The following is a 26,462-nucleotide window of genomic DNA, read 5'->3' as shown; positions in this document are numbered from 1 at the left end:
TGTGTGTGTAATTAAAACAAGTGATTTTTTTTACACACAGATTATCCCTCTTTCCCAGCTGGTCCTACTGGATTTAACCACTCCAACTCGACCACAGAGGAAATCTCTTTGGGGATAAATCCAAATTGGCTCCCCTTGTGAATATTTTTTCCAAACCCAAAAAATGTTGGAGGGTTCATATAGTAACTCGATTCCAACCTCCATATCTAAATACTGTACGTTTTACATAACACTTTATCCCGAGTGGCGCAGTAGTCTAAAGGCTCTGCTTCTCAGTTGCTAGAGGTGTCACAACAGACCCTGGTTCAAATCTAGGCTGTATCACAACTGGCTGTGATTGGGAGTCCCATAGGACGGCGCACAATTGGCCCCAGCATCGTTAGGGTTTGGCCGGGGTAGGCCGTCATTGTAAATAAGAATTTATTCTTAACTGACTTGCCTCGTTAAATAAAAGAAGAAGAAAAACATACATCTCTGCTTTTATTAAAAGTAAGTAGAAGAAGAAGGATCATGAAAACAGTCCAAACCTAACCTAAGAGTTAATAAAAACATAGCCCAATGTCAAGTGATTCAATAGGAGTGATGGAGAAAGACCAAATAAAATATATTTTCAGATATTTTTTTCGGAATTAAAACATCTCATCTCAGCTCATTTAATTCCCTTACAGTAAGTGTGTTTGGACTCTGTTCGACGTTAATTTACTCTACAGTAGTCACGCTTAAACCTACATGCATTTTCCAGCAGTATCCACACTTGTAAAAGCAGTACGTCTCTCAGCCACAGTATAACAATGGAGGGTTGCAAATGTGCACAGCTGTTGTTGTTTTTTCTTTCAAACACACGGACGTGGAGCGGATTTAACTGTGACACCTGGAAACCCCTGTCCACTATTGAGATCATTGCAGCTAACTAGTTTTCACTGTGATAAAAACAGACCAAGACGGTCATCGGTCTTGATTTGGGACCCGAAGACACTGTATAATATGGGGATTGTTCAGGTTATTCAGGTTGCTCAAAATATCGTACTGTATTTTGAGTTTGATCGTGAATGTTAGTATGCATTGACATGCCACAATGTGTAGATGTGTCTAATAGAAAAAGGCAAGAGGGATAAAACCAGTGAATTTGAAATAAATCAATTCTGATATATGCAGAAATGTTGTAATAATTATAGGCTATAACATGTAAAAAAAATGTTTTTAAAGTCAAATTAAAATAAAATAGGATAGAAAACAATAGTGTACCATTTGTTAACTAGCTGTAACAAAATGAAAACTCCCAACTATGGAAAAATCTTTTAATATTGTTTGATATAGTGATTACCTACTTAAATGTAATACGGGGGGAAAAAAAGGTTTTCAAGGAAGTATCTTATCAACTTTCATGTAAAAATAATGAATACAGTTGTATACACATCATTTGATTGCTCTGGCTATGATCCCTATATATACGTATGGACTGTCATTGAGATAAACCTTAACATATAAATACATTATAAAAGATAGATATAAATGTTTGACATAAATGCCCCCATAACGCTTTACGTAGGTCAATATAACATATGTTTGTAATGTATATTTCTACTTCCACAGGTCAAATTAAATGGTTAAAAGAGGACTAAAGTGTGCAGATGACAGACAACCATTATCAGGCACATTATGTTGCAGTTGGTACTATACACAACCCTTCACCATGGGGGTTTTGATATACCGATCAATAAACTAAATTTAGTGCATAATATATATATAAACTATACACTTCTGATCAAATCATGTGGTCTTTACCATATTAACTCATTAGTTAGAACAACATTTGTCCTGAAATATCCATTAATAAGAAAATATACTTAAATATACTTTTTTTCATAAATATATATATATTTTTAGCAAATCAAGCTGCCATTTTCATTTTTGATAATAAAGAGAAGAGTTCATCATCTGTCATCAAAACGAGAACCAAGATCTAAACACTCCATATTTATCTCTATTCATTTTGTAAAACAAAAGAATCCAACTTCTAAAATGTTATTCAGAGCCGATTGATTGTCATTTACACTTACTGGTTAATTAACCGTTATGACAGAATATATGAAATCACATATTTGTTTATAAGTTTCTTTTTTTAACTCACCTTTCTTTTACTTTGGGTACAGCTTATTATACATTTTTTACAGTGGAATCGCCATCTTCAAAATGGTGCCTGGGTTTCTAAACATTATTAATACACATATCATATGATTGTTTGATTGACAAAGGGTCTTATATAAATAATAGAAAAGCAATATTTGCATTTTTACCAATGAAATTCCTGGGTATTTTCTGCTATAAAAATGTTCATCTTGTACCGAGAGAGTTGTTCCGAGTTATGATACTGTACATGTTGTAAACAAAAACAACAACAAAAAACATGTTTCCTGAAAACAATATCTCAAAGAAATGTCTCTTCAAATGTTTGTGAGGTGCTAGGTTCCCTATTTGTTTGTGAGGTGCTAGGTTCCCTATTTGTTTGTGAGATGCTAGGTTCCCTATATGTTTGTGAGGTGCTAGGTTCCCTATATGTTTGTGAGGTGCTAGGTTCCCTATATGTTTGTGAGGTGCTAGGTTCCCTATATGTTTGTGAGGTGCTAGGTTCCCTATATGTTTGTGAGGTGCTAGGTTCCCTATATGTTTGTGAGGGGCTAGGTTCCCTGAGTTCTAACACTAAGTCTCCCGGCCTTTCTAGCCGTTCTATCTGACCAACGTCACTAGCCGCCCCCAGCCGGGTCACACTGTCGTAAGATGGCGGTGAGGAGGACAGAGTCCCTTCCATGACCCCCATGACCTCTACCAGCTCCTCCTCCTCGTCGGGCCCCTCAGGGCCGTAGTGTTCCTTTATCATGGCGGCGATGAGGCCCTCCGTCTCCGGGGCCCTCTCTATGTTCACCACTATGTGCTCCTGCAAGTTCAGGTTGGTCTGAAGGTTCCTCTGTCTGTAAAGGAATGAGGCCTGTTTCATCTGCCGTTTCAACAGGTGGCGTCTGTAACAGCGCTGAATGATGATGGCAGACACGTCTTCCTGCTTACGGCGTAGGGTCGTAGTGATTGGTTCGTGGGAGATCTTGGACGGGTTGGCCATCATGAACTTCTCCTCCATCTGCTGCTTGAGGGCGTCCATCTCGCCCGACTCGCCCAGCACACGTTTGGTGAAGGCGAACAGGATGTCCAGGCAGTGGATCTTGTCCCCGCTCACCATCGGCAGGTCCATAGAGATCAGCTTGATTTTGTTAGGCTTGGCGATGCGCAGCGGCTCCGACAGGTTGTCTGCGAAATTCGACAGCTTGGAGAACTCTATGAACTGGGTGGCCTCTGCGTCAAACTTCTCCCAAACCTCGTAGAACATCTCAAAGTCGTCCTCACTCAGCGGCTCGGTGCTCTCCTCGGTGGCCACGCTGAAGTTCTCCAGGATGATGGCGATGTACATGTTGACCACGATGAGGAACGATATGATGATGTAGCTGACACAGAAGGCGATTGCCACAGACGGGTTGCCGCAGTTTCCTCGGACGTTGGTGCCGGTGTTGACGACGTAGGCTTCACACTCCTCTGGGGAGTTAGACATGATGGGCTCCAGGACGTTGTCCCACCCGGCGGAAGTGCTGATCTGGAACAAGCAGATCATACTATTCCCAAAGGTCTCAAAGTTGAACATGTCATCTATCCCTTCCTTTTTTTTCACGTAAGCGAAGTTGGCCATTCCGAAGATAGCGTATATGAACATTACGAGGAAGAGCAGGAGGCCGATGTTGAACAACGCTGGCATGGACATCATTAAGGCAAACAGTAAAGTCCTTATTCCTTTGGCTCCACGTATTAGTCGAAGTACGCGTCCTATCCTTGCCAGTCTGATGACCCGGAACAGAGTCGGAGATACAAAGTACTTCTCAATGATGTCAGCCAGAACGATACCTGCAAGTGTTGCAATCAGAAATGAAGAAACAAACACCAAAAACCAAATTAAAGACAAAACATTTGATCACCTTTACATGAAATGTACATTTAGGAAAATGTTAGTATAGATCACTTATCAGAAATTGATATACAGGTTGTTTTGAAGGTTGTTTTCACGGTTATATTTTATTCCACCCACCAACGATGGAGAGGATGATAACCACAAAGTCAAAGATGTTCCATCCCACGGTGAAGAAATAGCAACGAAGTGCCACGATCTTCATGAGGCATTCGGTGGTGAAGATGACGATGAAAATCTGTATGGATAAGGAGACAGGACACCATTGCATTATCTTCAGGAACATACAGTGCATTCGGAAAATAGTCACACCTCTGGAATTTTTCCACATTTTGTTACGTTACAGCCTCATTCTAAGATAAAATTCCTCTTCAATCTACACACCATAATGAAAATGCAAAAACACGTTTTTAGAAATTTGTGCAAGTTATTTTTATTATTTAAATCAGACCCTTTACTCAGTACTTTGTTGAAGCATCTTAGGCAGCGATTACAGCCTTGAGTGTTCTTGGGTATGACGCCTCAAGCTTGGCACACCTGTATTTGGGGAGTTTCTCCCATTCTTCTCTGCAGATACTCTCAAGCTCTGTCAGGTTGGATGGGGAGCGTTGCTGCACAGTTATTTTCAGGTCTCTCCAGAGATGTTAGATCGGGTTCAAGTCCGGGCTCTGGCTGGGTCACTCAAGGACATTCAGAGACTTGTCCCGAAGCCACTCCTGCTTTGTCTTGGCTGTGTGCTTAGGGTCGTTGTTCTGTTGGAAGGTGAACCTTCACCCCAGTCTGAGGTCCTGAGCACTGTAGAGCAGGTTTTCCTCAAGGACCTCTCTGTACTTTGCTTCATTTAGCTTTCCCTCAATCTTGACTAGTCTCCCAGTTCCTGCTGCTGAAAAACATCCCCACAGCGTGATGCTGCCACCATCATGCTTCACCGTAGGGATGGTGCCAGGTTTCCTCCAGACGAGACGCTTGGAATTCAGGCCAAAGTGTTCAAATCTTGGTTTCATCAGACCATATAATCTTGTCTTCCATGGTCTGAGAGTCTTTAGGTGCCTTTTGGCAAACTCCAAGCGGGCTGTCTTGTGTCTTTTACTGAGGAGAGGCTTCCGTCTGGCCACTCTACCATAAAGGCCCGATTGGTGAAGTGCTGCAGAGATGGTTGTCCTTCTGGAAAGTTCTCCCATCTCCACATAGGAACTCTAGAGCTCTGTCAGAGTGACCATCGGGTTCTTGGTCATCTCCCTGACCAAGGCCCTTCTATCCCGATTGCTCCGTTGGGCCTGGTGGCCAGCTCTAGGAAGAGTCTTGGTGGTTCCAAACTTGTGTTCTTGGGGACCTTCAATGCAGCAGAATTGTTTTGGTACCCTTCCCCAGATCTCTGCCTTGACACAATCCTGTCTCAGAGATCTACGGACAAATCCTTCGACCTCATGGCTTGGTTGTTACTCTGACATGCACTGTCAACTGTGGGACCTTATACACTGCTCAAAAAAATAAAGGGAACACTTAAACAACACAATGTAACTCCAAGTCAATCACACTTCTGTGAAATCAAACTGTCCACTAAGGAAGCAACAGTGATTGACAATACATTTCACATGCTGTTGTGCAAATGGAATAGACAGCAGGTGGAAATTATAGGCAATTAGCAAGACATCCCCAATAAAGGAGTGGTTCTGCAGGTGGGGACCACAGACCACTTCTCAGTTCCTATGCTTCCTGGCTGATGTTTTGGTCACTTTTGAATGCTGGCGGTGCTTTCACTCTAGTGGTAGCATGAGACGGAGTCTACAACCCACACAAGTGGCTCAGGTAGTGCAGCTCATCCAGGATGGCACATCAATGCGAGCTGTGGCAAGAAGGTTTGCTGTGTCTGTCAGCGTAGAGTCCAGACCATGGAGGCGCTACCAGGAGACAGGCCAGTACATCAGGAGACGTGGAGGAGGCTGTAGGAGGGCAACAACCCAGCAGGAGGACCGCTACCTCCGCCTTTGTGCAAGGAGGATCAGGAGGAGCACTGCCAGAGCCCTGCAAAATGACATGTGCATGTGTCTCCTCAAACGGTCAGAAACAGACTCCATGAGGGTGGTATGAGGGCCCAACGTCCACAGGTGGGGGTTGTGCTTACAGCCCAACACCGTGCAGGACGTTTTTCATTTGCCAGAGAACACCAAGATTGGCAAATTCGCTACTGGCGCCCTGTGCTCTTCACAGATGAAAACAGGTTCACACTGAGTACATGTGACAGACGTGACAGTCTGGAGACACCGTGGAGAACGTTCTGCTGCCTGCAACATCCTCCAGCATGACCGGTTTGGCAGTGGGTCAGTCATGGTGTGGGGTGGCACTTCTTTGGGGGGCCGCACAGCCCTCCATGTGCTCGCCAGAGGTAGCCTGACTGCCATTAGGTACTGAGATGAGATCCTCAGACCCCTTGTGAGACCATATGCTGGTGCAGTTGGCCCTGGGTTCCTCCTAATGCAAGACAATGCTAGACCTCATATGGCTGGAGTGTGTCAGCAGTTCCTGCAAGAGGAAGGCATTGATGCTATGGACTGGCCCGCCCGTTCCCCAGACCTGAATCCAATTGAGCACATCTGGGACATCATGTCTCGCTCCATCCACCAGCGCCACGTTGCACCACAGACTGTTCAGGAGTCCTCATCAGGAGCATGCCCAGGCGTTGTAGGGAGGTCATACAGGCACGTGGAGGCGACACACACACTATTGAGCCTCATTTTGACTTGTTTTAAGGACATTACATCAAAGTTGGATCAGCCTGCACTTTAATTTTGAGTGTGACTCCAAATCCAGACCTCCATGGGTTGATAAATTTGATTTCCATTGATAATATTTGTGTGATTTTGTTGTCAGCACATTCAACTATGTAAAGAAAAAAGTATTTCGTAAGAATATTTCATTCATTCAGATCTAGGATGTGTTATTTTAGTGTTCCCTTTATTTTTTTGAGCAGTGTATATATGTGTGCCTTTCCAAATCTTTCCAAATCTTGTCCAATCAATTGAATTTACCACAGGTGGACTCCAATCAAGTTATAGAAAATTCTCAAGGATGTTCAATAGAAACCAGATGCACATGAGCTCAACTTCCAGTCTCATAGCATAAGGGTCTGAATACTTATGTAAATAAGGTATTTCTGTTTTTTATTTGTAATACATTTACAAACATTTCTAAAAACCTGTTTTTGCTTTGTCATTATGGGGTATTGTGTGTAGATTGATGAGGAAAAAAATATAATTTAATACATTTTAGAATGAGGCTGTAACGTAACAATATGTGGAAAAAGTCAAGGGGTCTGAATACTTTCCGAATGCACTATATGTACTAGGATAAAAAAGGATAAGTTGTACAGAGCATTATAGGTATTGTAATACTTTCAGTAGTACATCATGCTACCGGATATGTTGTACAGGGCATTATGGGTACTGTAGTACTAGTACATCATGCTACAGAACAAAGATGGTGGATAAATTAAGATAGTTCACTCAAGACATTTACCATTGGAGAAAATGGTCAGTTCCTGCAATAGCAGCTGGGTCTGGTCTACATAAATCATTGACTCCATTGAAACAGAAAAAATTAGGGAGTGGGATGTTTCACTTCCTCTTCCGTCTCTGCTACAGACCATTTAGTTGAGGATGGACTATGTGAGTATTATGGGTACAGTAGTACATCATACACAGAGCATTATGGGTACTGTAGTACATCATACACAGAGCATTATGGGTACTGTAGTACTAGTACATCATGCTACAGACCAGGTTGATCTTGTTGAGAATGGACTCCATGCGTGCGGACTGATCGTCTGTCTCCACCATCATGGTCACCATGTTGACGATGATCAGCATCATAATGATGATGTCAAAGGCTTGCTTGGATACCAGGTCAAATAAGAAGCCTTGGAGGATATTCTGGAGAGATAGATAGATGAAAAGATGGCATGGATCCATTAACGCCATGTTGGATATCCATAAAGTTTTCATCGTTCGAATGATCGTTCAGGTTCATTCTAAAACGCATTTATAAAACAATGTTTGAGTACATATTAGATCCACTGTCATTTTATTTATTTACCTTTATTTTACCAGGCAAGTCAGTTAAGAACTAATTCTTATTTTCAATGACGGCCTAGGAACAGTGGGTTAACTGGTCTAGGAACAGTGGGTTAACTGGCCTAGGAACAGTGGGTTAACTGGTCTAGGAACAGTGGGTTAACTGGCCTAGGAACAGTGGGTTAACTGCCTGTTCAGGGGCATAGTTCATCAAAGTTTGTATTTTACTGTAGGTCTTGGTATAGGCTTATCATAGTTGGTATTTTACTGTAGGTCTTGGTATAGGCTTATCATAGTTGATATTTTACCGTAGGTCTTGGTATAGGCTTATCATAGTTGGTATTTTACCGTAGGTCTTGGTATAGGCTTATCAAAGTTGGTATTTTACCGTAAGTCTTGGTATAGGCTTATCAAAGTTTGTATTTTACCGTAGGTCTTGGTATAGGCTTATCATAGTTGGTATTTTACCGTAGGTCTTGGTATAGGCTTATCATAGTTGGTATTTTACCGTAGGTCTTGGTATAGGCGTATCATAGTTGGTATTTTACTGTAAGTCTTGGTATAGGCGTATCATAGTTGGTATCTTACCGTAGGTCTTGGTATAAGCTTATCATAGTTGGTATTTTACCGTAGGTCTTGGTATAAGCTTATCATAGTTGGTATTTTACCGTAGGTCTTGGTATAGGCGTATCATAGTTGGTATTTTACTGTAAGTCTTGGTATAGGCGTATCATAGTTGGTATTTTACCGTAGGTCTTGGTATAAGCTTATCATAGTTGGTATTTTACCGTAGGTCTTGGTATAGGCTTATCATAGTTGGTGTTTTACCGTAGGTCTTGGTATAGGCTTATCATAGTTGGTATTTTACCATAGGTCTTGGTATAGGCTTATCATAGTTGGTATTTTACTGTAGGTCTTGGTATAGGCTTATCATAGTTGGTATTTTACCGTAGGTCTTGGTATAGGCTTATCAAAGTTTGTATTTTACCGTAGGTCTTGGTGTAGGCTTATCATAGTTGGTATTTTACTGTAAGTCTTGGTATAGGCGTATCATAGTTGGTATTTTACCGTAGGTCTTGGTATAGGCTTATCATAGTTGGTATTTTACCGTAGGTCTTGGTATAGGCGTATCATAGTTGGTATTTTACCGTAGGTCTTGGTATAGGCTTATCATAGTTGGTATTTTACCGTAGGTCTTGGTATAGGCTTATCATAGTTGGTATTTTACCGTAGGTCTTGGTATAGGCTTATCATAGTTGGTATTTTACCGTAGGTCTTGGTATAGGCTTTTCGGGCTTTTTAGAGCCTATTTTCTTCATAGCGTTGTAGTACTTCCTCTGCTCGTCAGTCATGAAAATGTCTTGTCCACCTAAGTATAACAAATTCATTCACCATTATTCTTCACTGTTAATGTTGCAAATATACATCACAGGTGGTTGATGGCACACTAATTGGGGAGGAATTGGCTCGTGGTAATGGCTGGAGCGGAATGGGTGGAATGGAGTCAAACAACATGGTTTCCATTCCATTTGCTCTGTTCCAGACATTATTATGAGCTGACCTCCCCTCAGCAGCCTCCACTGATATTTATACACACAGCTGTTAATGTTGTATATCCATACAGACAGCTGTTAATGTTGTAGATATCCATACAGACAGCTGTTAATGTTGTATATCCATACAGACAGCTGTTAATGTTGTATATCCATACAGGCAGCTGTTAATGTTGTAGATAGCTATACAGACAGCTGTTAATGTTGTATATCCATACAGACAGCTGTTAATGTTGTAGATATCCACACAGACAGCTGTTAATGTTATATATATCCATACAGACAGCTGTTAATGTTGTATATATCCATACAGACAGCTGTTAATATTGTATATCCATACAGACAGCTGTTAATGTTGTAGATATCCATACAGACAGCTGTTAATGTTGTAGATAGCTATACAGACAGCTGTTAATGTTGTATATCCATACAGACAGCTGTTAATGTTGTAGATATCCACACAGACAGGTGTTAATGTTGTATATATCCATACAGACAGCTGTTAATATTGTATATCCACACAGACAGCTGTTAATGTTGTATATATCAATACAGACAGCTGTTAATGTTGTAGATATCCATACAGACAGCTGTTAATGCTGTAGATATCCATACAGACAGCTGTTAATGTTGTATATCCATACAGACAGCTGTTAATGTTGTATATCCATACAGACAGCTGTTAATGTTGTATATCCATACAGACAGCTGTTAATGTTGTATATCCATACAGACAGCTGTTAATGTTGTATATCCATACAGACAGCTGTTAATGTTGTATATCCATACAGACAGCTGTTAAGGTTGTATATCCATACAGACAGCTGTTAATGTTGTATATATCCATACAGACAGCTGTTAATGTTGTATATCCATACAGACAGCTGTTAATGTTGTATATATCTATACAGACAGCTGTTAATATTGTATATCCATACAGACAGCTGTTAATATTGTATATATCATACAGACAGCTGTTAATGTTGTATATATCCATACAGACAGCTGTTAATGTTGTATATCCATACAGACAGCTGTTAATATTGTATATATCCATACAGACAGCTGTTATTGTTATATATATCCATACAGACAGCTGTTAATATTGTATATCCATACAGACAGCTGTTAATGTTGTATATATCCATACAGACAGCTGTTAATGTTGTATATCCATACAGACAGCTGTTAATGTTGTATATCCATACAGACAGCTGTTAATGTTGTATATATCCATACAGACAGCTGTTAATGTTGTCTATCCATACAGACAGCGGATAATGTTGTATATCCATACAGACAGCTGTTAATGTTGTATATCCATACAGACAGCTGATAATGTTGTATATCCATACAGACAGCTGATAATGTTATATATCCATACAGACAGCTGTTAAGGTTGTATATCCATACAGACAGCTGTTAAGGTTGTATATCCATACAGACAGCTGTTAATATTGTATATATCCATACAGACAGCTGATAATGTTATATATCCATACAGACAGCTGTTAAGGTTGTATATCCATACAGACAGCTGATAATGTTATATATCCATACAGACAGCTGTTAAGGTTGTATATCCATACAGACAGCTGTTAAGGTTGTATATTCATACAGACAGCTTTTAAGGTTGTATATCCATACAGACAGCTGTTAAGGTTGTATATCCATACAGACAGCTGTTAATGTTGTATATCCATACAGACAGCTGATAATGTTGTATATCCATACAGACAGCTGATAATGTTATATATCCATACAGACAGCTGATAATGTTGTATATCCATACAGACAGCTGTATATAATACAGACAGCTGTTGTATATCCATACAGACAGCTGATAATGTTGTATATCCATACAGACAGCTGATAATGTTGTATATCCATACAGACAGCTGATAATGTTGTATATCCATACAGACAGCTGATAATGTTGTATATCCATACAGACAGCTGATAATGTTGTATATCCATACAGACAGCTGATAATGTTGTATATCCATACAGACAGCTGATAATGTTGTATATCCATACAGACAGCTGTTAATGTTGTATATCCATACAGACAGCTGTTAATGTTGTATATCCATACAGACAGCTGATAATGTTGTATATCCATACAGACAGCTGATAATGTTATATATCCATACAGACAGCTGTTAATGTTGTATATCCATACAGACAGCTGATAATGTTGTATATCCATACAGACAGCCGATAATGTTGTATATCCATACAGACAGCCGATAATGTTGTATATCCATACAGACAGCTGATAATGTTGTATATCCATACAGACAGCTGATAATGTTGTATATCCATACAGACAGCTGATAATGTTGTATATCCATACAGACAGCTGATAATGTTGTATATCCATACAGACAGCTGTTAATGTTGTATATCCATACAGACAGCTGATAATGTTGTATATCCATACAGACAGCTGATAATGTTGTATATCCATACAGACAGCTGATAATGTTGTATATCCATACAGACAGCTGATAATGTTGTATATCCATACAGACAGCTGATAATGTTGTATATCCATACAGACAGCTGATAATGTTGTATATCCATACAGACAGCTGATAATGTTGTATATCCATACAGACAGCTGATAATGTTGTATATCCATACAGACAGCTGATAATACAGCAGTGTGAAATGAGTACGTCGAGACATAAAACAACATGTTATGATAAATATACTTATCTTTCTTTTTTGCTGGTTGAAATTATCAATGATGACGCCGATGAAGAGGTTGAGAGTGAAGAAGGATCCGAAGATGATGAAGATGACAAAGTAGAGGTACATGTAGAGGTTGATCTCCCTGATTGGCTGCTCCTCTACCTGGAAACACACACACATTTTTAGTTGAACCCGTTTTCATCTTCATAAATAAAAATGTAGTCTACTCAATTCTATTTATGAGATGAGGAATTTGTCTAGATTTGTGGAAAGAGATTGATACATACGCCACGTGAATCAACAGCTGCGTGCATAACTTCCATCCATCCTTTAAACGTGGCCTTGAAGGAAATTGTAGGGACACAATTATAGGGTAAATAATACAAATGTTACGTAATTTATCAACAAACAATAAAAACTACGTCATCCTTTTAAACACATAAGTCGCAATAAACAAAAAATGTAAACTGTAATTTTTTGTATTTTATTTTTTAAAGACGGACCACTTGCAGCAGTGAGAGGTATCCTAGTCCCACGTTGTCGAAGTTGACCTTGACTTTAGTCCAATAAAACTGAGTGTCGTTCATGGCCAGGCACTCTGACTTGTTGTTGACGATGGAAGCATTGTGGATGAACCCTGTCCGGTTCACACATTTACCAAACTTCCCTGCGAACAGGTTGACTCCCATGATGCTGAAGATGAGCCAGAAGATGAGGCAGACCAGCAGGACATTCATGATGGATGGGATGGCTCCAATCAGTGCGTTCACCACCACCTGGGGATCGAGACAAACACGGGTAGAAGTTGTCTATTACGGAGCACAGACACAGCATATCAATTATGTTTAATGATTAAGGGTTGGAGTTTTTCCTGACTAAGTGACCAACGTAATACTCCACTGTTAGAGGCTGTCTGTCACTTCAGACAGTTATGATATAGGACCACAAGTTTTTCCTGACCACGTGACCAGCTTAGGAAAAACTCTGGTCCTTCGCTGATGATAATAACTTGTGGAATCTCCTAGAATATCTTGACATAGGCCAACTAGGAGAGAGCAGGGAAAGTAGAACATCTCTAAGACAAGGTTAAAGAACGTCTCACCCGCATTCCCTCGAATCTGGAAAGGGCCCTTAGGGGCCTCAGCGCTCGGAGAGTCCTCAGTGATTTGATGGCAGCAAAGTCAGAGTAGCCCAGAGAGTTAGCTACCAGGCTCACCAACGACACCTGGAGAGGACACACAGAGACATTCAATCAGCTCAGACTTAGATGGCAGTATAAACTCTATCATCCCAACATTCAAAGGAGACCTCAGCATCAGTCTTGAACACATTTTGATAAACATTGTGGGTTTTGCAATTTATTGTATCAAAGAACAAAATAAGTACAAAAAGTATCAAAGTACAAAATATGGGTTCCCCCTGTCTGTACGACTCCACCTCACCCCCAATTCCCCACCATTATCCGCACGCCGATGCAGGACTATGTACGCACACACACACACACACACACACACACACACACACACACACACACACACACACACACACACACACACACACACACACACACACACACACATATACATACATTCAAACCTACCACCTAAGTTGTATGATACAATATACTTTCAGTTAAGTCACTGACAACCTTTCATCAAATAAAACAAAAGCTCTACAGACCTAAATCATGAATCAAATCATTTCTGGAGAGAAAAATATGCAAGAAGAGTAGCGACAGAGTAACAGACAGTGAGACAAGAATTTCAGAGCCAACACTTTAGAGACTGTAACAATGTATTATTTTGGGACATTCTACAGTTAGGAACACAATTAATTAAATTTAGAAAAATTTAGAATTTTTGGGTTTTGTGGCATATTTTTCATTACATTTTTTTAGGGGGGGGGGGGACTTCCACTCTATTCTACATCCAAAATGGACAAAACAGAATGGTATTCCGCTGTTGAATGGCCCGAGGGTGATAGCTGTGATTCAAAATGGCATGATGGATGGTCCATATGGATGACAGGTATTACTGGTAGAATGACTGAAATGGAACAGGGACAAAACACATACAAGTATGCAATATGTACCGTCAATGCACATGCATACATACTCAGCTATATATACATAAGACCTATGTATATATGTGAAATAGAGTGAGGTTTTATAAAGAAGTTTAACAAAATGTTCATTTCTCCTTTTTTTAAATATAAACTAATGGTATTGCCAAATTTGATTGCCCAATTTGTATTCGTATGATCCAATTAAGTCTGTCATTGCAATTTAGGGCTATTACAGTCCCAGTAATTTCTTTATAAAAGTATATTTTAATGGATTTCGTCCAATATATCTAAAGAAGATACTCAGAAAATGAAATACACTGATAAAGTATACGTTTTTGGCTCAATGAAAGTACACAACAAAACAAACATCAAAAGGCTAGAGAGTTGATATAGAAACCAGAAATAACAAATAGTGTTTAAACAATCATTGGGATCTCCTCCGTTGATCATTTCTGCAATCCAGCCACACATCTAAAAATAATATAATCCTCTCCAACTGTGCTATCCAGCTACACTGTAGACAGACAGAGACAGACGGACAGTATGAATCACCTCAGCTCCAGCTGACTACTGACCACATACAATATATTACAGCATATTGTTGAGATAGAAAAACTACAGCGCAAAACATCAGACAGCTTAGCATTTATTGAAATTCTACCGACACTATTTCAAAAACGGTCTGAACAACTTTAATTCAGCCTGTCGATAACCTACGAGGAACTATAAAATACATTTAGTCCAATAATACATTTGATCTTCTCTAGATAAACCTTAGAATACATGGTAGTGTGTTTCTATATACGATATAAAAGCCAAGGTCCGTTGTGCATTTTTAACTTTCAAGTGGATGGGGGGCCGGGGGGGATACATATTTGCTTTGAATACATTTTCTGCTGAAAAGACAATTGTTGTTTAGATTTGAAAAGTAGACGAGACGGTGGCTTTTGATATCTCAATGTGAAGCACTTAGGAATGAGGAAACATAGAAACTTTATTGATGCTTTTCCAACCTGGATCCCAATACTCACCTTTCACCTCACAACTACCACTTACCCTAACAGCTGCTATAGACACGTCTGTGCCGATCTGTGAACCAGCGGGTGAAATCAGAGGAAGCAAGGTAAGGTAAGATATAACCCCTAGGCCCTATGGCACTGTGGAGTAAGGTAAGGGAGATATAGCCCCTAGAATATTAAGATAAGGGAGATATAGACTCTAGAATATTAAGATAAGGGAGATATAGACTCTAGAATATTAAGATAAGGGAGATATAACCCCTAGCCCCTATGGCACTGTGGAGTAAGGTAAGGGAGATTTAACCCCTAGAATATTAAGATAAGGGAGATATAGACTCTAGAATATTAAGATAAGGGAGATATAACCCCTAGCCCCTATGGCACTGTGGAGTAAGGTAAGGGAGATTTAACCCCTAGAATATTAAGATAAGGGAGATATAGCCCCTAGAATATTAAGATAAGGGAGATATAGCCCCTAGAATATTAAGATAAGGGAGATATAGCCCCTAGAATATTAAGGTAAGGGAGATATAGACCCTAGAATATTAAGATAAGGGAGATATAACCCCTAGCCCCTATGGCACTGTGGAGTAAGGTAAGGGAGATTTAACCCCTAGAATATTAAGATAAGGGAAATATAGACCCTAGAATATTAAGGTAAGGGAGATATAGCCCCTATGGCACTGTGGAGTAAGGTAAGGGAGATTTAACCCCTAGAATATTAAGATAAGGGAGACATAGCCCCTAGAATATTAAGATAAGGGAGATATAGCCCCTAGAATATTAAGATAAGGGAGATATAGACCCTAGAATATTAAGGTAAGGGAGATATAGCCCCTAGCCCCTATGGCACTGTGGAGTAAGGTAAGGGAGATTTAACCCCTAGAATATTAAGATAAGGGAGATATAGCCCCTAGAATATTAAGATAAGGTAGATATAGACCCTAGAATATTAAGGTAAGGGAGATATAGATCCTAGAATATTAAGATAAGGGAGATATAGTCCCTAGCCCCTATGGCACTGTGGAGTAAGGTAAGGGAGATATAGACCCTAGAATATTAAGATAAGGGAGATAGAGACCCTAGAATATTAAGATAAGGGAGATATAGCCCCTAGAATATTAAGATAAGGGAGATATAACCCCTAGAATATTAAGATAAGGGAGATATAGACCCTAGAATATTAATGTAAGGGAGATATAGACCCTAGAATATTAAGATAAGGGAGATGTAGCCCCTAGAATATTAAGGTAAGGGAGATATAGCCCCTAGAATATTAAGATAAGGGAGATAGAGAACCTAGAATATTAAGATAAGGGAGATATAGCCCCTAGAATATTAAGATAAGGGAGATAGAGACCCTAGAATATTAAGATAAGGGAGATACAGTTGAAGTCGGAAGTTTACATACACCTTAGCCAAATACATTTAAACTCAGTTTTTCACAATTCCTGACATTTCATCCTAGTAAAAATATCCCTGTCTTTAGTCAGTTAGGATCACCACTTTATTTTAAGAATGTGAAATGTCAGAATAATAGTAGAGAGAATGATTTATTTCAGCTTTTATTTATTTCATCACATTCCCAGTGGGTCAGAAGTTTACATACACTCAATTAGTATTTGGTAGCATTGCCTTTAAATTGTTTAACTTGGGTCTAACGTTTTGGGTAGCCTTCCACAAGCTTCCCACAATAAGTTGGGTGAATTTTGGCCCATTCCTCCTGACAAAGCTGGTGTAACGGAGTCAGGTTGTAGGCCTCCTTGCTCGCACACGCTTTTTCAGTTCTGCCCACACATTTTCTATAGGATTGAGGCCAGGGCTTTGTGATGGCCACTCCAATAGCTTGACTTTGTTGTCCTTACGCCATTTTGCCACAACTTTGGAAGTATGCTTGAGGTCATTGTCCATTTGGAAGATCCATTTGTAACCAAGCTTTAACTTCCTGACTGATGTCTTGAGATGTTGCTTCAATATATCCACATCATTTTGTGTCCTCATGATGCCATTTATTTTGTGAAGTGCACCAGTTCCTCCTGCAGCAATGCACCCCCACAACATGATGCTGCCACCCCCGTGCTTCACGTTTTGGGATGGTGTTCTTCGGCTTGCAAGCTTCCGCCTTTTTCCTCCAAACATAACAATGGTCATTATGGCCAAACAATTTTACTTTTGTTTCATCAGACAAGTGGACATTTCTCCAAAAAGTACAATCTTTGTCCCCATGTGCAGTTGCAAACAGTAGTCTGGCTTTTTTATGGCAGTTTTGGAGCAGTGGCTTCTTCCTTGCTGAGCGGCCTTTCAGGTTATGTCGATATAGGACTTGTTTTACTGTGGATATAGATACTTTTGTTGTTCTGGGATTGATTTGCACTTTTCGCACCAAAGTACGTTATTCTCTAGGAGTCGGAACGCGTCTCTTTCCTGAGCGGTATGACGGTTGTGAAGTCCCATGGTGTTTTTACATGCGTACTATTGTTTGTACAGATGAACGTGGTACCTTCAGGCATTTGGAAATTGCTCCCAAGGGTGAACCAGACTTGTGGAAGTCTACCATTTTTTTTCCCGAGGTCTTGGCTGATTTATTTAGATTTTCCCATAATGTCAAGCAAAGAGGCACTGAGTTTGAAGATAGGCCTTGAAATACATCCACAGGTACACCTCCAATTGACTCAAATTATGTCAATTAGCCTATCAGAAGTTTCTAAAGCCCTGACATCATTTTCTGGAATTTTCCAAGCTGTTTAAAGGCACAGCCAACTTAGTGTATGTAAACGTCTGACCCACTGGAATGTTGATAAAGTGATAAAGTTATAAGGGAAATAATCTGTCTGTAAACAATTGTTGAAAAAATTGATCTTTGTGTCATGCACAAAGTAGATGTCCTAACCAACTTCCCACAAATATCCTGTTGACAAACTATAGTTTTGGCGTGGTTGAAAAACAAGTTTCAATGACTCCAACCTAAGTGTATGTAAACTTCCGACTTCAACTGTACAGCCCCTAGAATATTAAGGTAGGGGAGATATAGACCCTAGAATATTAAGACAAGGCAGATATAGACCCGAGAATATTAAGATAAGGGAGAATTAGCCACTAGAATATTAAGGTAAACTGTGGAGATATAGACCCTAGAATATTAAGATGAGGGAGAATTAGCCACTAGAATATTAAGGTAAACTGTGTGGAGATATGGACCCTAGAATTATTAAGATAAGGGAGAATTAGCCACTAGAATATTAAGGTAAACTGTGTGGAAATATGGACCCTGTGGCGCTATCAAGATTATACTCTGTTAAAAATGTGTACTCTGTACATGCATAGAAACAGTATACTATTTATCCCGGTATACTGTTATAATGGCCACAAAAACTCACGTCCACAGGTAGGTACCACGCTGTATAAATGAATTACCTTAATTTAAGCGGTACCTACGTGCAGTTAATCAGTGACCACAGGTCCTACACAACATAACATATCTGGTGGCAGCCTGCTTATAAGCGAGCCCAAAAGCCAAGCTGGTAATAAGCAGTGTTTATGTCCAATGTCAACAAGTCAACCTTAATGAACCAAACTCACTGGAAAATAAGATGAGAGAGTACACCTCGGGTCGGGGCGATAGTTTGAAAAAATATAAGTCTGTACATAACATACAGCAGCTCTCACAACCAGTCTGAAAACCACCCAAACTTTTGTTATATGCATTTAGCTACCTGCACATCTATTTTCACTGTGAACATAAACTGGGCACAACGTACGAAGTTTAACACTTACATCGACAATGAGGAAGTCCAGCCAACACCAAGCATTGGTGAAGTACTTCTTGAAGCCGTAGGCAATCCATTTGAGGAACATCTCTAGGACGAAGATGTAGGAGAAGACCTTATCAGCGTACTCCAGGATTACCTTCACCACTTTCCTTTTCTCAATGTAGATGTCCTCAAATGCCTACAGCAGTGCAGGAGTGACAAGAGACAAACCACAGATTAGAACCTCTCAAGCCTTATAGAAAAAAACAATCTTTTCAGCTATTGTGCTGTAAGAATAGGAATGAGCTGTTTAGTGAAATTGTAAAAAAAGAAAAAAAGAAAAGTTAAGTAAAGATTACACAATAGAAAGATCTAGAAAGAGACATTGCACGGTTTATGCCTTTTTTTTATACACTTGCTTTTGAAGACACTTGGTATTAAATTAGCACTGTAAATGTGGCCCTATGAGCTGACTCTTAAAGAGGTCAGAGGTGAAGGTTGAGTGGTCAGGTAAGACTGGGGTAAGAGGTGATTGGTCTCACCAGAGCACAGCTGCTCAGCAGGATCATGAAGATGATAAAAGAGGTCAGAGGTGAAGGTTGAGAGGTCAGGTAAGACTGGGGTAAGAGGTGATTGGTCTCACCAGAGCACAGCTGCTAAGCAGGATCATGAAGATAATAAAAGAGGTCAGAGGTGAAGGTTGAGAGGTCAGGTAAGACTAAGGGGTAAAAGGTGGTTGGTCTCACCAGAGCACCACTGCTCAGCAGGATCATGAAGATGATAAAAGAGGTCAGAGGTGAAGGTTGAGAGGTCAGGTAAGACTGGGGTAAGAGGTGATTGGTCTCACCAGAGCACAGCTGCTAAGCAGGATCATGAAGATAATAAAAGAGGTCAGAGGTGAAGGTTGAGAGGTCAGGTAAGACTAAGGGGTAAAAGGTGGTTGGTCTCACCAGAGCACCACTGCTCAGCAGGATCATGAAGATAATAAAAGTCTCGAACCAGCTGTGTTCAACAATCTGGTAACAGGTCTTCCTCAGTCTCCACCAGGCCTGACCCAGGCCCCGTGTCGTGTTGATCTCACAGCACTTACAGTGACGAACACAGACTGAGACACAGAGACAAACAGAAGATGGCGCTGTAGAGATGGATAACTGTCGTCTTACAGGATTCTGACCAATTCTGTTTATTTTGTGTTGTTTATTTGTTTATTTTAAGCTGATCTTTTTTTTTGTACATAGCATTTCTGCCATCAATTTCCTATGACTGAAAACTGCTTTTGGACATCAGAACAGCGATCACTAACCTCGATTTGGATGAAGATGTTTTTTACTTCAACGAGTCGGCAGCTGTGGATGTATTGCACATCCCGTAACCAGGCCCTAATCCCCAGGACTCGAGAGGAAGAGACGGCGTAACAAACGAGTGGGTTCCCTGATGAAACTACGTGGACGAGGAAATAAACCCGCTCTACATTCCATTCTATTGCCGAACGTACATTCGCTAAAGAACAAACTGTACATGCTCTGTTTGAGACTATCCCATCAACGGGACCTAAAGAAGTGTAATATCCTATGTTTCTCGGCACCAAGGCTGAACAAGAACATGGATAAAATACTCTAGCTGTTTTCTCTATGAATCATCAAGACCGAACGGAAGCTTCGGGTAACATTAAGGGGGAGGTGTGTGTCGCTTTGTTAACAACAGCTGGTTCGTGATCTCTAATGTTAAGGTAGAGTACCTCATGATAAGCTGTAGACCATGATCTCTAATATTAAGGTGGTCTCAAGGTTTTGCTCGCCTGAGGTAGAGTACCTCATGATAAGCTGTAGACCACGATCTCGAATATTAAGGTGGTCTCAAGGTTTTGCTGGCCTGAGGTAGAGTACCTCGTGATAAGCTGTAGACCACACACTATTTACCAAGAGAGTTTTCATCTATATTTTTCATAGCTTTCTATTTACCACCACAAACAGGCGCAAAGACCGCACTCAATGAGCTGTATAAGGCCATAAGCAAACAAGAGAATGCTCATCCAGAAGCAGCGCTCCTAGTGGCCGGTGATTTTAATGAAGGGAAATTGAAATCTGTCTTAATTCATTTTTACCAGCATGACCTTACTCCACACACAGAGACGCATGCAAAGCTCTCCCTCGCCTTCCATTTGGCAACTCTGACCATAACTATATCCTCCTGATTCCTGCTTACAAGAAAAAAACTCAATCAGGAAATACCTGTGATGCACTCAACACAGAAGTGGTCAGATGTAGCAGATGCTAAGTTACAGGACTGTTTAGCTAGCACAGACTGGAAGTGCATCGACGACATCGTTCCCACAGGGAACATATATACATGTCCCAACCAGAAGCCATGGACAACAGGCAAGATCCGCACAGAAATAAAGGCTAGAGCTACCACTTTCAAGGAGCGGGACTCTAATGCGGACACTTATATGAAAGCCCGCTACAACCTCCAACGAGCCATCAAACAGTCAAAACATCAATACGGGATTAAAATCAAATCCTACTCCGCCAGCTCTGACGCTCATCAGATGTGGTAAGGCTTGCAAACTATCACGGATTACAAAGGGAAACCCAGCCACAAGCTGTCCAGTGATGATTGCCTACCAGACAAGCTACATTCCTTCTATGCTTCGAGGCAAGCAACACTGAACCGTGCATGAGAGCACCAGCTATTCCGGATGACTGTGTGATCTCGCTCTCCGTAGCCAATGTGAGTAGGACCTATAAACAGGTTAACATTCGCAAGGCCGCCGGGCCAGATGGATTACCAGGATGCGTACTCAGAGCATGCGCTGACCAGCTGGCAAGTGTCTTCACTGATATTTTCTCTTCCTGACCGAGTCTGTAATATCTACATGTTTGAAGCAGACCACCATAGTCCCTTCACCCAAGAATGCCAAGGTAACGTGTCTAAATGACTATCGCCCCGTAGCACTCACATCTGTAGCCATGAAATGTTTTGAAAGGCTGGTCATGGCTCACAAACAGATCCACAGATGACACAATCTCAATCGCACTCCACACTGCCCTTTCCCACCTGCACAAGAGGAACACCTACGTGGGAATGCTGTTCATTGACTACAGCTCAGCGTTCAACACCATTGTGCGCTCAAAGCTCATCACTAAGCTAAGGACCCTGGTACTGAACACCTCCTTCTGCAACTGGATCCGGGACTTCCTGATGAGTTGCCCTCAAGTGGTGGGGGCCCATCAGCTGAATCTCAACGATGCTTAGTCCCCTCCTGTACTCCCTGTTCCCATACGACTGTGTGGCAGCGCATGACTTTAGGCTTGCCATAACAAATGGGTTGACATTTCAGCTTTTCATTTTTTATTAATTTGTAGAAATTTAGAAAAACAATTATACCACTTGGACAATATGGGGTAAGTGTGTATGTGTAGGCCAAATATTGATACATTTTAAATTCAGGCTGTAAAAAAATAAGGGGTGTGAATACTTTCTGAAGGCACTGTATGAACAGTACATATCTACCCCCTGCACATCAATACTGGTACCTGTGTATATAGCCAAGTTAATGCTACTCATAGTTAAGTAATTTAGCAGATGCTCTTATCCAAATTGACTTACTAGCGCAATTAGGGTTAAGTGTGTTGCTCAAGGGCACATCAACAGATTTGTCAACTCAAGGATTTGAACCAACAACCTTTCGGTTACTGGCATAACTCTTTTAACCGCTAGGCTACCCTGCCGCCCCTTATTGTTTTTCTATGATTTCTCTTTTATTCTCTCTGTTGGGAATGGCTTCCACATCCCAGGAAGCGATTCACTGTTAGTCTACAGTCGTGGCCAAACGTTTTGAGAATGACACAAATATACATTTTCACAAAGTTTGCTGCTTCAGTGTCTTTAGATATTTTTGTCAGATATTACTATGGAATACTGAAGTATAATTACAAGCATTTCACAAGTGTCAAAGGCTTTTATTGACAATTACATGAAGTTGATGCAAAGAGTCAATATTTGCAGTGTTGACCCTTCTTTATCAAGACCTCTGCAATCCGCCCTGGCATGCTGTCAATTAACTTCTGGGCTACATCCTGAATGATGGCAGCCCATTCTTGCATATTCAATACTTGGAGTTTGACATAATTTGTGGGGTTTTGTTTGTCCACCCGCCTCTTGAGGATTGACCACAAGTTCTCAATGGGATTAAGGTCTGGGGAGTTTTCTGGCCATGGACCCAAAATATTGATGTTTTGTTCCCCGAGCCTTATGGCAAACTTTTGCCTTCTGGCAAGGTGCTCCATTATGCTGGAAAAGGCATTGTTTGTCACCAAACTGTTCCTGGATGGTTGGGAGAAGTTGCTCTCGGAGGATGTGTTGGTACCATTCTTTATTCATGGCTGTGTTCTTAAGCAAAATTGTGAGTGAGTCCACTCCCTTGTCTGAGAAGCAACCCCACACATGAATGGTCTCAAGATGCTTTACTGTTGGCATGACACAGGACTGATAGTAGGGCTCACCTTGTCTTCTCCGGACAAGCTTTTTTCCGGATGCCCCAAACAATCGGAGAGGGGATTCCTCTGAAAAATGACTTTACCCCAGTCCTCAGCAGTCCAATCCCTGTACCTTTTGCAGAATATCATTCTGTCTCTGATGTTTTTCCTGGAGAGAAGTGGCTTCTTTGCTGCCCTTTTGACATCAGGCCATCCTCCAAAAGTCTTTGCCTCACTGTGCGTGCAGATGCACTCACACCTGCCTGCTGCCATTCCTGAGCAAGCTCTGTACTGGTGGTGCCTCGATCCCGCAGCTGAATCAACTTTAGGAGATGGTCCTGGCGCTTGCTGGACTTTCTTGGGCGCCCCGAAGCCTTCTTCACAACAATTGAACCGCTCTCCTTGAAGTTCTTGATGATCCGATAAATGGGTGATTTAGGTACAATCTTACTGGCAGCAATATCTTTGCCTGTGAAGCCCTTTTTGTGCAAAGCAATGATGACGGCACGTGTTTCCTTGCAGGTCACTATGGTTGACAGAGGAAGAACAATGATTCCAAGCACCACCCTCCTTTTGAAGCTTCCAGTCTGTTATTCGAACTCAATCAGCATGACAGAGTGATCTCCAGCCTTGTCCTCATCAACACGCACACCTGTGTTTTTGGGGGATTCAGTACATTCGCATGGCAAAGAGGGACTTTGCAGTTAATTGCAATTCATCTGATCACTCTTCATAACATTCTGGAGTATATGCAAATTGCCATCATACAAACTGCGTTAGCAGACTTTGTGAAAATGAATATTTGTGTCATTCTCAAAACTTTTGGCCACAACTGTACACCTGTTGTTTGCCAAGCATGTGTCAAATACAAATAGATTTGATACTTTAATAGATTAAATGTCTTTAAAAATATATTTTTGCTTGGGTGCTGCAACACAGATTGAGGCAGAGAGAAACAGATATACTTTAATAAATCACTTAACTCAGACAGACAGACAGACAGACAGACAGACAGACAGACAGACAGACAGACAGACAGACAGACAGACAGACAGACAGACAGACAGACAGACAGACAGACAGACAGACAGACAGACAGACAGCTAATCATGAGGATCTTGCATACAGTAGCTACGTACATTCAGGGAAACATTCATCTGGCTCCATAACATCGTCAGCCGTCTCAGAGAAGTCATCCTCTTCCTCCCCTGGCTTCCGCAAGTCCACCGTGCTGCCTTCTGATAGGCTTACTTTTTCCTGCAACACAGGAACAAGGAAGTCACACCAGGAAGTCACGTCACACCATATTCATTCCTGTTTGTCCATCCCCATAGAAAGACATATTCATCAGACTCGAGATACTTCCCGGCACACTAAGAAACGTAAACACACCCAAACTCTCAACTGCATTAGTGAGTACTGTTTATAAAACAGCTCATTCACATAGGCCTGTTTGAATGATGTATTAATAACATTAATCTGTGACATTTCTGTGACATAAAGTGCACACATCAATCATTGAGTCGACACATACATTTCAACCGTTAAATGGTCAGAGTTGACTTCCTGAACAGCGTAATTCTATGTCTCCGATCTGTCATCCAGACCTCCGAACTGTCATCCAGACCTCCGATCTGTCATCCAGACCTCCGATCTGTCATCCAGACCTCCGATCTGTCATCCAGTCATCCAGACCTCCGATCTGTCATCCAGACCTCCGATCTGTCATCCAGACCTCCGATCTGTCATCCAGACCTAGGTTCAAGTATCATTCCAAATACTTTGTCTGGGCTTGATTGAGTTTGATTGGCTTAATAGACAAACATAATAGTCCCAAAATGTCAAACCCCGCCCATCTGGCACTCCAGACAGGGCTAAAATAAACGCTTGAAGTATTTGAAAGTTAGGGTTCAGACTTCAGGCTGTGCTGTAATCTAATGCTACAGTAAGGGTTCAGAGTTCAGGCTGTGCTGTAATCTAATGCTACAGTAAGGGTTCAGAGTTCAGGCTGTGCTGTAATCTAATGCTACAGTAAGGGTTCAGAGTTCAGGCTGTGCTGTAATCTAATGCTACATTAAATGTTCAGAGTTCAGGCTGTGCTGTAATCTAATGCTACAGTAAGGGTTCAGAGTTCAGGCTGTGCTCTAATCTAATGCTACAGTAAAGGTTCAGAGTTCAGGCTGTGCTCTAATCTAATGCTACAGTAAGGGTTCAGAGTTCAGGCTGTGCTGTAATCTAATGCTACAGTAAGGGTTCAGAGTTCAGGCTGTGCTCTAATCTAATGCTACAGTAAAGGTTCAGAGTTCAGGCTGTGCTCTAATCTAATGCTACAGTAAGGGTTCAGAGTTCAGGCTGTGCTCTAATCTAATGCTACAGTAAAGGTTCAGAGTTCAGGCTGTGCTCTAATCTAATGCTACAGTAAGGTTTCGGGGATCAGGTTGTGCCGTGACCTCTGCCTTCCTATCACCAGGAAGTCTTAGTCCAGGTTTGATGAGATTTCACTGTGTAGTAATGGAAACATATTTCACACACGTTACTGGGATTATTGGGACAGAGGTGCTGCTGCAATCCAATAAAACGAAAGTGTAATCCAGCATTAAAGAATGTGTGTGTGTGTGTGTGTGTGTGTGTGTGTGTGTGTGTGTGTGTGTGTGTGTGTATGTGTGTGTGTGAGAACTGGAGACACAGGATTATTGTCGGTATCATTCTTAGGGCTGAAAGAGGAACAGAGAGAATCTGCTCTGGCAGCATTTAGATAGAATCAGTGTTATACTATGGTCAATAGTAAAGGATCAGAGATGATCACTTCACCAACATCAGTGCGCG

At 41.0% G+C, this 26,462-nt stretch overlaps 1 protein-coding gene across 1 annotated transcript in view; it reads right to left on the bottom strand.

Moving 5' to 3' along the window:
* Positions 1-519: 519 nt before the first annotated feature.
* The window catches only part of LOC112260936 (sodium channel protein type 4 subunit alpha B-like), a 124,892-nt gene continuing 98,949 nt past the window's right edge, over positions 520-26,462 (bottom strand). Inside the window, exons 19-29 of the mRNA XM_042329603.1 lie at positions 24,776-24,893; positions 20,109-20,263; positions 19,184-19,357; positions 13,429-13,551; positions 12,830-13,102; positions 12,614-12,667; positions 12,347-12,488; positions 9,345-9,445; positions 7,783-7,935; positions 4,127-4,244; positions 520-3,945 (exon numbers count right to left, since the gene is read on the bottom strand). Of these exons, the coding sequence (XP_042185537.1) occupies positions 2,429-3,945; positions 4,127-4,244; positions 7,783-7,935; positions 9,345-9,445; positions 12,347-12,488; positions 12,614-12,667; positions 12,830-13,102; positions 13,429-13,551; positions 19,184-19,357; positions 20,109-20,263; positions 24,776-24,893 (2,928 nt within the window). The 3' untranslated portion in view covers positions 520-2,428. The remainder of the gene's footprint in view (positions 3,946-4,126; positions 4,245-7,782; positions 7,936-9,344; positions 9,446-12,346; positions 12,489-12,613; positions 12,668-12,829; positions 13,103-13,428; positions 13,552-19,183; positions 19,358-20,108; positions 20,264-24,775; positions 24,894-26,462) is intronic.

This window comes from Oncorhynchus tshawytscha, linkage group LG10 (genome assembly GCF_018296145.1).
Source record: "Oncorhynchus tshawytscha isolate Ot180627B linkage group LG10, Otsh_v2.0, whole genome shotgun sequence".
Classification (NCBI taxonomy): Eukaryota; Metazoa; Chordata; class Actinopteri; order Salmoniformes; family Salmonidae; genus Oncorhynchus; species Oncorhynchus tshawytscha.
The sequence above is the reverse complement of the archived record's forward strand: the minus strand, read 5'-3'. Positions and strand labels throughout refer to the sequence as shown.